This window comes from Amphiura filiformis, chromosome 4, assembly GCF_039555335.1.
Source record: "Amphiura filiformis chromosome 4, Afil_fr2py, whole genome shotgun sequence".
NCBI lineage: Eukaryota > Metazoa > Echinodermata > Ophiuroidea > Amphilepidida > Amphiuridae > Amphiura > Amphiura filiformis.
Window position 1 is genome coordinate 64,853,669 of NC_092631.1, and position 17,725 is coordinate 64,871,393.

Here is a 17,725-nt window from a genome sequence, read left to right on the forward strand (position 1 = left end):
CTCCTATGTACTGGAAGTCCAAAGTGTCACAAGCGACTGGTTGACTGGTCAAATATTATGACAATGTCGTGTTAGCTAATTTGCATGGCCTTAGGTTGCTGTACTTCCTCCAGTGTTATTTTTTATTATCAATGAATAGCTTTAACAGATTGTTGTTTGAATCAAGATTCATCAACTCAAATTTCTCGGCCATATACTGCGTCTTGAAGATGGCGAGCCTGTGAAAGAATATGCGCTTTATATTGCACCACATGGGAAGAGGAAACCGGGACGGCCGCGCACACTGTACTTACAGTATGTACAGCACCTCCTGGGAGATACTGAAGGGATGCTGCAGCCAAACAAAATTGTTTCGCTTGCCCAAGATCGCATTAGTTGGAGAAAGCTTGTAGTCGCCTGCTCCGCAGCCGACTGATGATGACTGATGATGATGATGATGTTTGAATCAGGGCTTGACTTTACATGTGCCCGCACACCAAAGGTGTGTAATTTGGATGTCTGGTCGGTAATATTAAAAAAGCACTAACCCGAGCTTTTGAGCCTCATTTGTAATTCCAGTTACGTTGTACCACATTTCTCAAAACAAAAGGAACATTTAAAATAGTTTACAACAAAGATAAGTCTATTTTACTACATACATACATACATACATACATAATGAGCATTTATAAAGCGCTGCTACATAAAGAGCGTAGCGCTACAAACAATATTGAAGGTGGCAAAAGGCCAAAATAATTATATATATACACAAGCAAAATATATACAGAGCAAAACTACCATAGCATTGATTTTGGTTGATTGACGTTTAGATGTTGACTTCCAAAATTATTGTACCTCTTAATGAAACGACAATGTTTTCAACACAACTGAAAATTATGTCACTGTCATCAAAACTTTATGTGTGAACATTTCTAAACGTATGCGGCAAGTTTAAATAATCCACATTTTGTTTTTTAGAAATAGAATGCTCATATGTCTGGCATAATTTTGTGCTGTTCTCGGTCATTTGTAACGAAACCGACATTTAGTCATCAGTACTTCCTTCTAAAGTAAATCACCTTTGAATGAATATTGTTGATGTTATACTATTACCCCATTCATATTTAGGAAAAGACCACAAATGAAACGAATTTCATGTTCACACGGTACGGGTCTCATCCCTCTGATTTTCCGACACGTGGCTCTTTTAGGATTTATTGGTAACCCGATAAATGATGACTTTGTTTGAAGCCACCATTAGAAACTCTTTTGATTTGAAATAAATTTGCCTATTTCAAAGTTTGCTTCTTGAGGCATTAGGCCAACCGATGCAGACGGGTGTTGCTGTGGGTTACAATTATGTCCTGTCAACTGTGTCTATGACTAAGGTCATGATTTGCTTGTTTTGACGCTCTCCTTGTTATTGATAAAAAAGAGAAAAGTAAGAACCAAATAAGTTTTGATATTCTATATGATCAGCAATCTGCAAACGTTATCCTGTTTCCTGCTTTTGATCGACTTGGGGCTTGACCTTAAGCTTTGTAAAGTACATCCACCAACCTGAATTTTATAATTGCAGTCATAAGCGCAATATATTTGAAAACTCTAAAGCCTTTCAATTTTTGAGTGGCATTCAATTTGTTGCTAAATTAAGTAGACTATTGAACTACACAATCAATAAGACCGCACAAATTGTTCAATTAAAAATTTGCTATAAGCTTGGCGTACGATTGTCTTCGTAAAAAGAAAAAAAATCCATATCTGGTGAATCGGTATTGATTTACAATCCAAGTACTTCTTATTTCTCCTAGATGATTTCCCGATTTTATTTGAAGTATGCGGCGTAATTATAAACGACATTATAGCTGTTTATTATTTTAAGATATGTGAAAACTCCTAGTTATTATTCTAGAATATTTGAATTGGCTCCTCAGAAATATAATATTTAAAATGGGCACTCCTTGATTCAAAAAAAGATGTTTATACAATCAGAAACCTACACAAAGGACTACATAATCTTTGTGTGTATAAACTTTCTGGCAGATTCAATCGTTTGACAAAGGCATCATCCAATGGGTATTTTCTGTTTGTCGACAATACAGTGGCTAAGGAGACAATACCTGCAATTAAATGAAACATTGAAAAAATAAGCTGTAAATTTCCAGGCCACATTAAAATATAGTGTAGCGATGATTTAATTAATAGATTAAAATGATACGAAGTATGTACGATGTATATCATTATTCTGACTTTGTTATCAAGTAGGCTAATTCCTAATTCACAAGGAAACGTAATACCTTGCAACACTAAAGGCTTTAAAAGTTCTGCGTAACATTCATTTGGTAGCTAGATTAACTATAGACCATTAAAACACCCAGTCAATAAAAGCACACAAATTAGCCTACTCAAAAGTTGCTTGAAACCTGTTATACAAATTATTGTCTTAGTCAAAAGAAAACTACATCTAGTGAATCGATATTGATTTACAATCCTATTGACTCTTATGTTTTCCCAGATGACTTTCAGTATTTCTGTTGAAGTATGCGACCCCGCAAGTGGCGCAGTTATAGAAGACGTCACAGCCTCCTTCACCCACTTCAATAAAGTTGTATTGAATAGATGTATATCATAAGAAAATGTAAGACTACACGATGTTGGTGTGCATTTTGCAGATTCGGTTGTTTGATAAAGACGTCCAATGGCACATTTTGTCTGTCGACAATACAGTGGCTTATGTAGTATACATGAAAGCAATGTACACTTCCCTGATGAAAGTATATGTTACTCGTCAATTTAGAGTCCAAATAAACTGACATTTTATAAATATGTATTTTCAATGATATAAAAGTAAGAATACCGAGTTAAATAAGTACAATGTTGCCTGCTGAAAAAATAATTCGCCCCTAATGTATTTTCCTGTTGATATGAAGACGATTTCTGTCTTTGTTGATTTCTTGCTTCTGTTTGCTGCAATGTAGACCACCTGTATTGAATTTATCTTTGAAACTGTAATTAGTTAGTGTCGACCGAAGGATTGCAGAGGCAAGTGGTACCCAACCATTCTCGTTTGCGCATAGTATAATCATAGTCATGCACCAAATAAAGTGTTTATTGTAAAAGAGAATCAGTTCAAATGTAAGAATAAACTTACCACAAGAACACCATTTCTATTTGAACTGCATTATTCGAACTCGTTCTTCGATTATGATGCTGCCAATTTTGGGCAAATATTTCATATTTGAGACTATCTGCATTAATTTTGATGTTGTCTTACCGTGCTCTTGGTTTTTATAATTATTCATGTTGATTCCCTTCCTGCTATTTTGTGTTATACACAATGGGATTAGATTAGATCACAAAACACTATGAACTACGAAGGCGTACCATGAAAGTAGAACAATACTATTGCTAAGATAACCTCTTCTCGTTTCGAATAAGCATAAACGTAACTTACAGATGACTCGATCATTCAAACCAAGTAACCATGTTCCTTCATTTTATATCATATCAACAGATGGCACCGTTTTCGCATTATATTTTTCGTCGGGCAAGATTTTAATTGCTTACGTGACTGTTTCACAGGGAAGAAAGCTCCATGAAGCTTTGTACTTACTTGTCTGATGACAGATTTTGTTAACTATAAAATTCAGTGAACTTCGGTTCGAGGTGTATTGAAATGCTATATATTTGTTATATCTCTAGGTATACCTCTAGGTATGTGTGCTTTAGTAATAAAAGTACATTTCAAACAAAATATCTGGTCGTTAGAAATGCAATTACAGGCTTGACAATAAGTATTGAATATTTTTTTCGCAAAATTCTAAGACTGGTCTGGAAGGGGTTTGCATAAACCGCACGGGCTATTAATAGGGGTGTGTCGGGAGATGGTGTAAAATGATATTGTTTGGTAGAAAAGGCGCTCATAATGTAGTGAATTAGCCTAAAATGGCGGCTTTAAGGAGACTGAATTCGAGTTTTGTTGGGGTAAAATTTCTGAATTTTAGCGATATTATTATGATATTATCCACTTTATTGAGGTTTGAGGTGATATTTTCTGAACCAATAAGTGTTCATCAGAACTGAAATGCACTTGCAATCTACCCGGTTTGTAAGTGGGAGGGGCTTTAAAAAATATGGATCTTAAAAGTGGTACGCACTCAGAAAGATTGAAGGGTTCCCTGGGGCCAAACGTTATAAACTTGCTGTACACAAAGAAACAGCGTGAGTTCAGTGGACAACCAGGAATCAGTTTTTTGGTACCCGTGGGGGGGGGGGGGGCATTTAAACTTTCGGAGTACGTACCACTTAGGAAGTTTAGGAAATATCACCTGAAACCCCAATCAATTTAATGATAACAGAACAATGTTGCATAAAGTCCGAAATTGTGTCCTCCACTAAGCTCAAATTTAACCTCCTTAAAAACTCATGGAAAGCACATTTTCTATCAAACTGTTATTTTACACCATCTCCCACACACCCCAATTAATTTCGAGCCCATGCGGTTTATGCAGACCCCTTCTAAACCAGTCGTGGAATTTTACGAAAAAATATTCCATACTTACAATGTCAAGTCTGTATAATGTTAAGAAATTAGGTTTACTTAGAGCTGAAATTGGAGCAGACGCAAAAGGATTGTTGACGTTGAAAAACGTTGCAAATCATGTACCTCTTTTGTTTTATTATAATGCCTTTGAATATATGTTTCGAAAAGTGTACTAAATATGTTTGCTTTTGAAAATTATGCGAACAAAATTATTTCAATCCATGAATATATTAAAATATTCTTTGCCACACATACTTGTGAACACTTGATTGGACACTTTGGCATTAAAAATTCATCACTTATTTTAATTATCAGATGTTTCATGTATCTCTATAGTATCCATTTGATGCGGCTGTCATATTATGTTTTGATTTGTGGTCTAAATGTACAATATATAAAGCTATAGTTTCTAGCATATTTAATGGCTGAAAATATTGATTTATCAAGAGGGATGACATAAAACTAAACAAGACAAATTAGTTGGCTTACCTATTCTTGAAAACTGGATTGCGAAAAGAAGGAGAAATAAAATCAGCTAGAAGATAGTGGTAGAAATGGATGACACAGCGAAAAACGAGCTGGGAAGACAGACAGAGCTCACACTCTCACTCTGACAAGCCCTTGATGTCTGCTATGTCTTCCATAATATTTATAATAATAACATAAAAGTGATATAGAATATACAATGACATCTTGTAAAATTAAAACGTATCTCAACTTTCCCTATACAACTTTGACTTTCATGAGGAAACTGGAAACTTAGTTTAGGGATTTTTCAGACACTCGACCCCAAACATTATTCGTAAAGTCTTGGGACCCCGTCGCCTTTGAAGTCAGTCATTAAGGTCAGACTGTATTCCGACGTCTTCCAGTCTGTAGTACAAGACAAGGTTGCCAATTTTCTGCTAGCGTCTTTTGAAGCGACTAACATTCCCGCTAACATTTCCCTCAGCGTATCCCGCTTCCAAAAACGCCATGATGTTGAAAAGAGCTAATCACTTGAGCGGAATATAGGACAGAAAAATATTCCGCAGCATCTGTAGCAATGGAAAATCGTCCGTAAGACGTCAGACAAAACACAGTTTTTCTACTTTGAAGTACGAATTAAAGTACGCAGTCAATTGGGCAGTTTCGGCGTGCCGTAATGTTAAAAGGAATTTACACGACGAACGAACGACAGACAAAGTGGACAAACTTTACCTACCGTATGCATGTAGCTCAGCCTTTATATTTACGTTTTACTTGTAAGGGCATAATTGCAGAAAATTCGGCAGTGGATAAAGCAGTGTTAAAAGTCATCACTTATTATTCCACGGGTAACTTGCTACCCATTGACTTATTAATGAAATCTTTATATAATTAAAAAGTGACCGATTACTTTAACATTCTTGGTTAAACGCATGTTCAATATAATTGTTCGTACTCCGTCGCAAAATCAAGCAGGGGAAAACGTGATGATAAATTATGGTGTCAAATAATTTACCCCGCAAGATACAAATCAAATCTCGTCTGAAGAATGGCACCAGGTTTTAACGATTAACGTTAATATTGCTGTATGCTGCAGGCTTGTGTGCTATATTCAAAAGAGTCAGAAACCTTGACATTATATTCAGGCACAGGTTTGAGAGAACTCAGGCTGGTAGAGACTGTGATGAATGTCCGGGTGATGGTAATGGGCAAACGTAATAAAACAATCTTTTTGGACAGCCATTTTCCAATATTCAGGTACGTATGAGGAATGTTAGCAATGGAATGAATAGACTGTTTGTCTAATCATTCTTTACAAGATTCATGTCACGTGACTAAGAATAAAGAGGGAGTTATTGAAGAACATTTCTGTATGTTTAAACATCCCCTGACGCTGCTATAGATGTAAAGGAACGAGTATAAAATTGCATACCAAATTAAACTACGTTTCTTGAAGGTTCTTGAGCTTGTCCAGACCATAGACCTTTTCCAAGCAAATGAGATGTTAAGAACTCTTCCAATTCAAAGGGAGGTTTAGAGCGACTTTTCCGGGCGTTCAAGTTTCTAGTTATTGGATATGCTCTTTTAAATGTACTCTTTTCTCAGCCTTTACTCAATAAAGTTATATATATCCATATAATTACACCATCTTTTTTCATGTACACTATATTGAACTTTGTTTTGAGTTTTGTTTGCAATGCGTTTGTTTAGGCAGAAATCCAATTCGGATTTTGTTTTGAGAAATATGACTTAATATTGATGTACTCAGTAATTGAGAGTATTCTTAGCTATATTAGAGTAGGGGGTCATTCATTAGTTCTTCCTCGATACTTTTGAACGCTGACGCCTATAGCACATTTTTATAGTGTAGGGTCTGATCATAGTATCGTATAAGCAAGGATCAAGTCTACACTCTTATTTTGCCATAATACGAAGTCCTTAAACAACCTTTATTTCATGTTAGCAACGGGTTCACTACATGGCGCGGTAACCCGTTTATTGGTTAAAAGTTGTAACTCTCTTCACGGTTTAAGAAACCTAATCAACATGATCAATGGTTGGTCATATTTGTAATTTTTATTAGACATCCAAATTCGGCGTTAATCATCCCGAGTTGAATCTCTAAACAACTTAGTTGTTTACAAAAATTAAGCACAATATTGTTTACATATATTTATTTTTATTCAGCTATTGTTTACTTATTTGATGGATTATATTGGGACCATGAAATTGGGTACTCACTTCTTTCTTTCTTTCTTTTTCGTTCTTAAAAAATCCAATTGTGTTGACATCATAGCTGCCATGCAATGATCATAAATTTGCTTGCATATCCACTTCTAACGACTAATTTCATTTGGGAAGGATCAGACCAAAACAAAAAAACAAACAAACAAAAACAGACAGATACTGGCCCGTATACATGGTGTGTATATCCACGATTATCCATGTATAGAAATGTCTGCATTCGTTGTACATACATGTAGGCTATGCCTTCACAACACACTATACACATGCATGTATTCAGTGCATCGATCCCGTATCGAATGCCGTGCACTGTGTATGAATTTACACTGCACGGAGCTGACAGATTCGATGTTCGATCTTTAAAACTTGAAAAACCTCCAAAACCTCTCTATAATCGCCTCACGTGGTAATTAAGTATTATCCTGGGCTTCCTGGCTACACATCTGAATAATGTAGATGGAAATTGAAGTATATATTCCGGCAAATTTTATGATCATCGCACGACAGCCAGCACGGAATGCCTTGCCGATGTCGCGTCCACCATTTTATTGCACTCTTTAATCACTCTTCGATTAAAATAAGGGTTGCGCGAACTTTATTGCCGAAATAAAACAGATGTTGCTAAAACGCGTGTTATTTCTTTAATCAAACATGCTGATTAAAGCATTTACTTCGCTAATGTTTAAACAATATCAATAGCTGATGATTAACCCTAAGAAAATACGAGTAATATATGCTGTTTAAAGCAAAAAATCTTAATCAGAACAAAAATGTTAAACAATTCTCCCCTAAACAGCGTTTTCTTAATATCAGCGATAAGAGTGTAGGAAAGAGCCAGGCTTTGCCAAGAATGAAACACTGCGACTGAGGGGTACTATGTTCAAATACTGAGCTACAGCAGCTATACACAATCGAGGTACGCAACAGATTCCAACCTCTATTGATGAAACTGTGACCCAGCGATATGGGAGATTTATAAGCGCCAATATAAAAGCAACAGAGAAGATCATCCCTGTCAGAAAGAAAATCGGGAAAGAGTGCTTCTCGACTGCCAAATATATTGTGCGGGATATATTGTCTCGTACCAGTACCAGTATAGTCCTGTGGCCTGCTAAGGTAGGTTGGTTTTGCCAGTTAGTTTTTTTTATTGATTAATGTTCAATGGATGGTACAAAATTAGATTCCGAGGGTTCAGAATTAAAAACTGGTCCCATTTTGTCCAAACCTATGTCAAAGTATAAATTATTCCTATCGCCATAAGGATTCAGAAAAATTAATACATATCTGTGACTTACAGCAAAAAGGTCGAAGATTAAATAGAGAACTCTACACAGGTTTAAATAAAAAATGACCCAACCTTCATGAAAATGGTTTCAATCTCTGTGACAATAACTCAAATATAGAATAGTTTGAACCACCTAGAATAACATCTTGCCAAAATAGGTAAATGCCAATTGAATCCTATTGGTACTTCCCTGAATAAGAATTGAGACCATTTTATTAAAATTGATCTCTTAACCAATGTGGCTCTTCAAATTTAACATTTGACCTTTTATAACTCTGAAACGATAAGTCGGGAGTGGGTCAAACCATAAATTTTCTGAATCCTTATGATCATAGAAACAATTTAGTATGGGTTTAAAAAAATAGCAGTTTGAATTTTGACCCCTGTATAAACTTTGACCTTGGAAATCTTGAATTGCCCAGGAGTGACCATTCTACCCCTTCCCCATAATCTTATTTTGTATCATCTATAGAATAACAATCAGTGTGGAAAAACTCGTTAACTGGCAAAACAATAGTTTGCAGCCGGACTATTAGGCAGTGTGGCTACACAGCTGTGACCAAAAACTGATGGCCAATATAAGACACTTAATTATGTCTATTTAAGGAATAGGATGGCAACGTTTGCAAAGTATTTATTGTGAGTCCTAAGAGCACATCAGACATCAGAGCACATCAGGAATGTCCTTCTGATATCAAATAATTTTGATTTATTAAATTTGCGATATAATACAAATTTTATTGATATTATTAATATTCAACAGTATTTGAAGTAAACTTTATAAATCTAATGATATGTACTAAAGGTGTATGTAGCTGGGATGAAAAACCGACCATCAATTGAAAATGTTGACATTGTGTTTTTTCGGGAAAATCTATAATCTTCAATACGAAAGGTAAAGGTTTTCATATGATGGACGACTTTTCAACCCAGCTACATAGACATTAAGTACATATCATATTACTTCGAGGACTGTTAAATTTCAAAAATATCATTTTTTAATCATTTGCCATAAAAATGTGTTATATCGCGAATTTCTAAAAATGTAAATTATTTGACAAAAATACATAAAAACGTAGCTATCCGAGCCCTTAGAGTATTTATATTTCATGTCAGGGACGAATATGAGCTAAAATTGGTGATTTTAATCTGGTTTGACATTGAATGGCATTTGAAATGACAAATGAGGCTCCAAACAGGTTGGTAGAGCAACCTAAAATAATCCTGAATCTGATCGATGATATATATAGCCTCTATAAATTGTAACAAATAAGAATGTTATTTATATGTGGGTATTGCATACAAATGATTTTAAGTGCTGCTAATAAACGCATATGTTTATTATAAATTATTAGTTAAATGAATATAAAGGTGACCGCAAAAGATGAGCCTACTTTGAGGTTGATGGATGAGGTCTCCAAAGAATCATCATGGTCAATAGAATAAAACATCAATAACTATGGTTGGCAAAAAAACCCACAAAAATCAGTAGATAAATAACAAAACAATCATCATTCGTCTCCTCGATTATACGCTTCGCGCCATATTTAATAAGACCCCTTCTGTGAAAAACTTGGACACAGGCACACAAAAACATGCTATTTTGAACCATTTTTAAAAATATGTCTTTAAAGTATTTTGAAAAGCAGTCGTTGGATTGATTCTGTAGTAATTTCTTTAAAGCTTAAAGGTGTGTATTTAAAGATTGCCTGGTCAATTATTCACATATTTGTACATAATTGTAGATTTTTTGTGATAAGTTTTCGAGTGGTATTTTTTACGTTTCCTACAAATAATGGCACTAGATATCTGTTTAAAAAGTGGAAGTCACTAATTAAAGTGCGATATATAGAAGCTTTGAAACTTCCAATACTGAAATGCATTGCATTCAGATATTTTTGTAATTGTCCAATTTTTGTAATTGTCCAAATTGCAGGCAAATGTAACTTACCTGCATTTTCCCCTCTAATTTATTTTTCCCTTTCCTTCTTTTTTGGTTTTGGTGGGGCGGTCTTAGAGGTGCCTGGCACCTGTTCGCTCCAGCCATTCACGGGACTTTTTAAAACAAATACTGTTCCTTTCATAATATTGTGGAATTTTTGATGTAACTTATGTGCAATATTATATATTTTTTGTAATTCTGTGCCAGTGATAAAGTGTAATAAATAAATAAATAAAAATAAATAAATCTTTACTATTGTGTTTAGCTGCCAGAAATTATAAACGGTACAAAGGTAGGTTTGGTAAAAAATATGCGTTACCTACGAATACATATTAAAAGCTGTGTCATGTCCACAAACTGAGAGAATAGTAAAGACTATTTAACGTGCAGGAAAATACACTCTTTAATAGTACCTAGTTTCAATAGCCTGCATTTGAATATTTCTGAGATATTAACAAAAAAGTAAGTATTTGTAGGTAACTTTAGGTAGCCGAATGTTGCCTACAAATACAATTTGACATCATGGCAGAATTATGAAACATCCCCATTCATGCCAATGCCCATATCGGTACATAAAGAAGGCCCGTACGTTCGCTAATTGCAAATTCACATACATGTCTGTCATGCAAAACTGAATAAGGCTAAAATGTTGAAAAATATGTACTGAAATAGACGAAGGTCAGCTCATTTGAAAGAAAAATCAGATTCAAGGAAGATTAAAAGGGATAAATACTTAGATTTGTCAGCTGTCATGTGTGCTTCATTTTAAACGTTTACCGACCTTCTGGTTTCTGAATAATTTGTGTCCGAATTGATGTATTCGAAGGTAACTTTTAACGTTTTCGCTAAGGTTACCTACGAATACCATGGACAAAAACGACTGTTCTTATTGTCTCATGACGGACCTTGGTATAAAGCTAATTGTAGTTGCCCTCAACCGAAAGGCCACAAGATGTAACTGACTCCGATATGGACTTCACAAGTTTGTAATAACGATGTTATGCGATTTGTGTGCAATCAAGCAAATTAAAGTTATTTTAGTGTCTTTGTTTCTTACTTCAATCCTCATTCAACCGCTGTGAACCGACATTATTAATATATGATAGGGTCTCTGGTATCAAAAAACGCACATAATGAAAAGAATATAATTATTTAAAGTGCTTTATAGAATTAAGATTTGTTTGCTACATCCACCAATAGTCTAATTGTTACCAACAAATACTGAAATGTTACTTACGAATACAGCATAATACATAACATTGTGTATATTGTCCCTAAGAATGGAAATTAATTGTCAAAACTTTAAGTGGTACCCCCGGACAATATTATTCCCCATATACGGATTCATTCAACACTTATTTATTACGTAAATTTGCTGTTTGATTATTTGTATATCAAAATGAAGTGTTCAAATCAGTATTGCTAAAAACATCAAAAAATGTTTGATCTATGGTAAAAACATTGACGCATTTGGACGTACCATCTGCAACAGATCTAACAGCTACCATTTTATCCATTCATTAACATAATAGCCAAATTTGAACCTCTAATCTCAATATAGATATTGTTAAATCGATCATGTTACCTACGAATACCCGGGTTTCTTCACCTATCATTATATAAAGCGTCCGGTGTATGCTTATAATTCCTAATATTCCAGAAAACAGATATCCCCCTCCTCATATAATATGTAAATTGAGTCATACTCATTTGATAAAAAAAGACAGAAACTGACCTAAACTTCATTTTCAAAAACAAACTAGCATAAATTGAATAAGATCATATTGTTCGCGTTATAAGAATGAAAACAAATACTTCCTGGTTGAGCTAGCATTTTCCTGACACCCTGTGGTCTACATTACATGAAAAAAGCATTAATGGAAATATACCATTTGTTTTAGATTGATTAGTATTGCGATAGTGAAAGCATCCTAGTGGTATTCGTAGGTAACATTGGGTTATGATGTCACATTAACTATCATCAAAAATTGTGGAGGCATTTCTATTTTGGACTTTAAAAAAGGGCCTGTGTACACTTTTGGTTGGATTTGACCATATGCGTATTATTATGCGTCGTAGCCAGCTGGGAGGTTAAACTTTCTTTTTCTTGAGTTATCTTTTATTTCTTTGACTCCTTCTGTCAGTGCGGATTTAATCCTTGGCATTTTTAGCTTGGGCTTCTTGGGTAATATATTTGTCGTGTTACCCACGTGTTACGTAATTACGCTATATAAGCCCCTTACGTTGGTTACTCAGTTGCATGTCCCTGTATTATTTTCTAAACATTAAAAACAAATTGAAAATATAAAATAAAAGAACATGGACGTACGTAAATACCAGGTTTGACAAATTCAATATAACAATTTTGTTTTGGGTGTTCGACGTTACCATGAGATAAATAAAGTGGTGTTATGTGTTTTTTTGACACTTAATGCAAAGGATGTGGCTCAACAATCAGCTCAATAAGCAGCAACCCACACAATGGTTTTTGAGTGTTTGTTCAGTATAATTACATATTTTTGTTCCAAAATAAGAAATATAATAATAAGTCTTGTGTTTGTCCTTCAAAGATAAGATTGCGGATTTAGTGTGCGTTTCACAGACCAATAGTCTTCCCGCATCCTCAATGTATGTATATTTTGATCTGATATATTATACATTAACAGCTGCTGTTTTTTTCAAAGTGTTGAAACATAAACACTTCAAAAACAGTTGAATCAGGTTTGAATACTTTTAATTTAACAATCGTTAGCTTGATTAACACATCTCTTTCTATATCTTCTATACCCTAATGTAAGCATGTGGTAAGCCATAATTTCCATCATTAATATTGATTTTATTATAGTGATGATGCATAGAGAAGCGGAACCTCACCAATTCGATATTCCGTTAAGTAATGGATTACTTGTTTGTCTGCAATACTTGCATATGAATGCTGCTTTGCAATTTACAAAGCACTTTTTGTCAACCTGGCAATTCGATTTATCTAAGCCTTTATTTAAGAAAGCCTTAATGCCAACCATGCACTGACGAACACGTAGCGGAAATTGCAGCAATGTATTGGAATCAATTTCACTTTACACATTCCGTTGCCTTAAATAACATTAGATGCGATCGGAAAAGTGATCAATGTCTAAATAAACTGACTGTATACTACTCTCACCAGGAAGCAAGTAAGCATAAAACTTAAGCTTATCGAAAACTTAACCGAACGAATTCAGTAGAATTTGAAATGGTGTTTAATTGTTTCTAAATATGGTTCCTACTTGGTGCAAAACAGTGCAATTTACAAACGTAAAGAGAAAGGAGAATCTTGTGTTGATTATAACTGCGCGATATCTATTGTAAGGTAATTGCATGAATTCGAAGGGTTTTGTTTAGCGCCAAGGTACTGAACAATTAGTGTATGCATTCATCCCTTGTTCTCGTTTGGTCATTGGTAATTCTCTACTTCTTGCACTTACAAAAGAAAGCATTCGTCATTGATACAAAACACAGCCGCTCGTCCTGTCACACTGTAATGCACATCAAACATGTCAAACATAACCCCAGTCTTTATATCTGATTTACATTGGCTACCAGTTCATTTGAGACTGCAATATAAGCTTCTTCTTCTCACATATCGCGCTGTTAATGGAATTGGATCATCATACATCACTGAACTTTTAAATCCATATAATCCACCACGCACCGGCTTGCGCTTTTTCAGATCACCGCGGACCTATAACTTTAATCATGCTCCGAAAAAAAAGTAGTCAATATTTGTTTTATACAGCAAATCTTAAGATTCTTGTCATCTGTTTGGTTAAAAGCATCGATTTTGGGAAGAGAAATTAATATATAGTTTCAATACGAACGGCACAGATAACAATCTGCAATTTCCGCGTAATCATAGCGCGCAAAAACATTAACGCGTGCGAATATGATTTTATACTAGGAACGAAGCATAGTCAAAACTTTGCCCGCGCCTTTAACCTATTAGATGTCGGGAATTTTGAGATGAGGTATATAAAACAATATGACGGTTGACTTTTTTTCCCCTAGCGATACAACATTACGACTCATTATGACCTTCGACCTCTAGCATAGGTGGCATTTAGAAATGGAACCAATTAAAGGCAACATATCTTAATTCTCGATCATGAGAGACCCAACTTGAGTACGCACAGGTATTTGCGTCGAGCGTACTACGCACAAACCGGGGCTAACGGCACAAACACATTTTTTGAGAATTCACCAATCGTTGCTAGGCAAGGTCTGTCTAAGCAACGCTGTTGCAAAAGGTATAACCTCTCATGATCGAGAATTATTTATTGTGTCCATAGTTATAATTATTTCAGGTTTAAGGATACCAAAAAGACTAATGTAGCAATATAATACCCCAAACACATAGCACCATGTACTACTACCGCGAGTGCCCGATATCCTCATAACAAAAACGGACGGATATTTTGTGAAAGTAGGAACTCCGTCGCTTAGAAGAAATTCATACTCTTTTCAAGTACACTTAAGGGAACAGAAGAACTCAATAAATTAAACTCATGCTTTTCAACTTTTCACTAACGCCGTAGAAAGCTTTTAATGGCCAAACTGTATTATCACAAAAATAAAACGTACAGACTATTATCAGTATCATATATAAATACGATTTAATGGACAATTATGCTTACGGACGGATCCTGAAACTAACCCCGGGGTCTTTTAACTCTCTCCACGCGAATTTCGACAGTAGACGACAAATTCTAAATTTCAGAATTGTAAATGTTGATGACCATATATTGAATCAGCATGAAATGTATTAAAATAAGTACAAACAAGGCTAGTATTTGGTTCAGTGGTTCTTAACATAGCTGTTGATATTTTGAGAAATTGTCTCAAAACTTGGACCTTTTATGTTGAAGCCTATCAAGCAACGAGCCTGCTGTATAAGTAAGTCAAGTAGAGAAGCAAGCTATAAAGGTAATATTTGCAATATTTTTTTCTGAGAGATAAAAGTCAAAATATGAAGGTGATATGATACCTTGTGTAAAATCATAAGTCAACAGCTGTTAGTAGCCCGTCCATTACTCGATGTCACATCCGTTTACGATCAAGTAATATCTGTTATTGACCCAGTTTTGACATGGAATTCTGTTTCAGTGTATAATAAACCTCCAGAGACCTGTCTGCCTAGATTTAAATTACTGCTTACGAAAGTATATGAAAGCCAAACAGATATATTGCAGATATATTGCAGTAATCAACGGCGTTTTAGAAATTGGACGATGCCTTTGCTCCTGTATTTTAAAGTTCTGTTTCATTTTTATAATTGTATAATGATTGATTAATGATGATTAATGAACTTTGGATTCAACATTCAACGCGACTCTAGTGTAGTGAAAATCAGATTGTTGTACAAATGCAGTCATAGTAAGACATGCATGCTTGTATACTCGCGCGATCGATACTCAATGATCCAGGGACTATCTCGTGCAGGTAAGGGTAAAGGTAAAGGTAAAGGAGACGATCCTGTATAAACAGTGATCGGAGTGCCCATCTCTCTTTCATTGGTGATTGGGCCAGACTCCTCTATGTAATGTTGCTATAGGGGGATCGCTACACCTCCTCTACAGCGAGTCTGTTACCTTCCCATCATTTAAGAATGCCGGTACCCTTTTAAACACCTGGGTGGAGAGGAGTAATCGAGATAAAGTGCCTTACTCAAGGGCACAACACGATGGCGTGAGATTAAAAATCCGTGCAATGGCAATTACAAATCCGTGCTTTGAATATGTCGTTGAGATGCTTAGTAGGCCATTGTTACGGTCACTTTCAGGCAGTGGCATAGCTAAGGTGGCAAGGGAGGGCACATGCCATGGGCGCCGTCCTAAGGGTGCCGCATCAACCAATTCTGCGGCCCTGGATTGATTCTGTGGTCACTGGGTTTACATGGTTTAGCAGTTCTCTGGATATAGCCAAGGTCTTTGATATAGCGCGATTGCGTTTGGATTGCCAATTCATCAAGTCAAGAGTTAGATTAGAATTCATCAAGTCAAGAGTTTACGACATAATTAAAAAGTAGCTACAAAAAGTAACTTTACTACTGTTATACTCCAGATAGGGGCTTTTAGAATTATATTCCAATTATAATTAAAAACAAGTACATAAACCCTAAGTTAACCTTATATTATGTGAAATTAAGTCCAGTTCAGGGCACATCTTAGTATCTATAAAAATTAATCAACTTTTATCAAATTAAATATAATTTTGCGATTGTTAGTTTGTTTGTTACCCTACAGATAGGAGGAAGGGGGAGCGGTCACTGGGTTTACATGGTTTAGCAAGGTCAATGATATAACGCTTATTTTGCTTTATATTTATCTGAATTAATTCCAGTTCAGTGCACATCTCACAACACAGGTAACTAAGAATTCAAATATTAATTTTACTATTGTTACATTACAAATCATAATAAAAGCTTTTATGAAAAGCAAGTACAAGAACCTTATATTTTGGCTTGTATAATGTATATATTACTGGAAATTAAGTTCAGTTCAGAGAACATCTTACGACGTAATTAACAAATAGCTACAAAAAGTATATGTCAACGTTACTATTGTTATACTCCAGATAAAAGCTTTTAGAATTATAGTACAAAAACCCTAGGTTAACCTTATATTATATTATATTATGTGAAATTAAGTCCAGCTCAGAGCACATCTTAGTATCTATAAAAAATAACGAAATTTTATCAAATTAAATATAATTCTGCTATTGTTAGTTTGTTTGTTACCCTACAGATAAAGCCGGATAAGGCTTTTAGAGCTTGGTTCCTTCTTTAGTGATAAACGTATATATAATCATTTTAAAAGAACCTTGATCACAATTTATGTTCATAAAAATTACGTATTTTGAACAACAGGGAAGCTAACACTCAATATGAACTTTTATATCACAACAATCAACTGTTTCATGATAATGTTCACGATTCAATTTCATGTTACATACTTTACCTGTAATAAACCATCTCTCAAAATGCATACTATTGTACATAATTCCATCAAGCGATCAGTATTGATGCATTTTAACCAAAAGATATCTTGACACATGTGCATACTTTGTATAACGTGTTTAAAAATGTCGCATATAATTTTTGAGATCGGCGTTTCTTATAATCACCAAACAGTTTTCCTTCTCCACTTTCTCATTTTGCTCCAATAGTGAGTATCTTTAATAATCACACTTAACCAATTTTCAGGTATTAAATATCTTTGATATGTTCACT

General features: G+C 34.9%; 1 protein-coding gene across 1 annotated transcript in view; it reads left to right on the forward strand.

Annotated features, from left to right (window-relative positions):
- The window catches only part of LOC140150327 (PDF receptor-like), a 118,861-nt gene that overhangs the window by 35,296 nt on the left and 65,840 nt on the right, over positions 1-17,725 (forward strand). Inside the window, exon 2 of the mRNA XM_072172335.1 lies at positions 6,087-6,191. Coding sequence (XP_072028436.1) covers positions 6,087-6,191 — 105 coding nt within the window. The remainder of the gene's footprint in view (positions 1-6,086; positions 6,192-17,725) is intronic.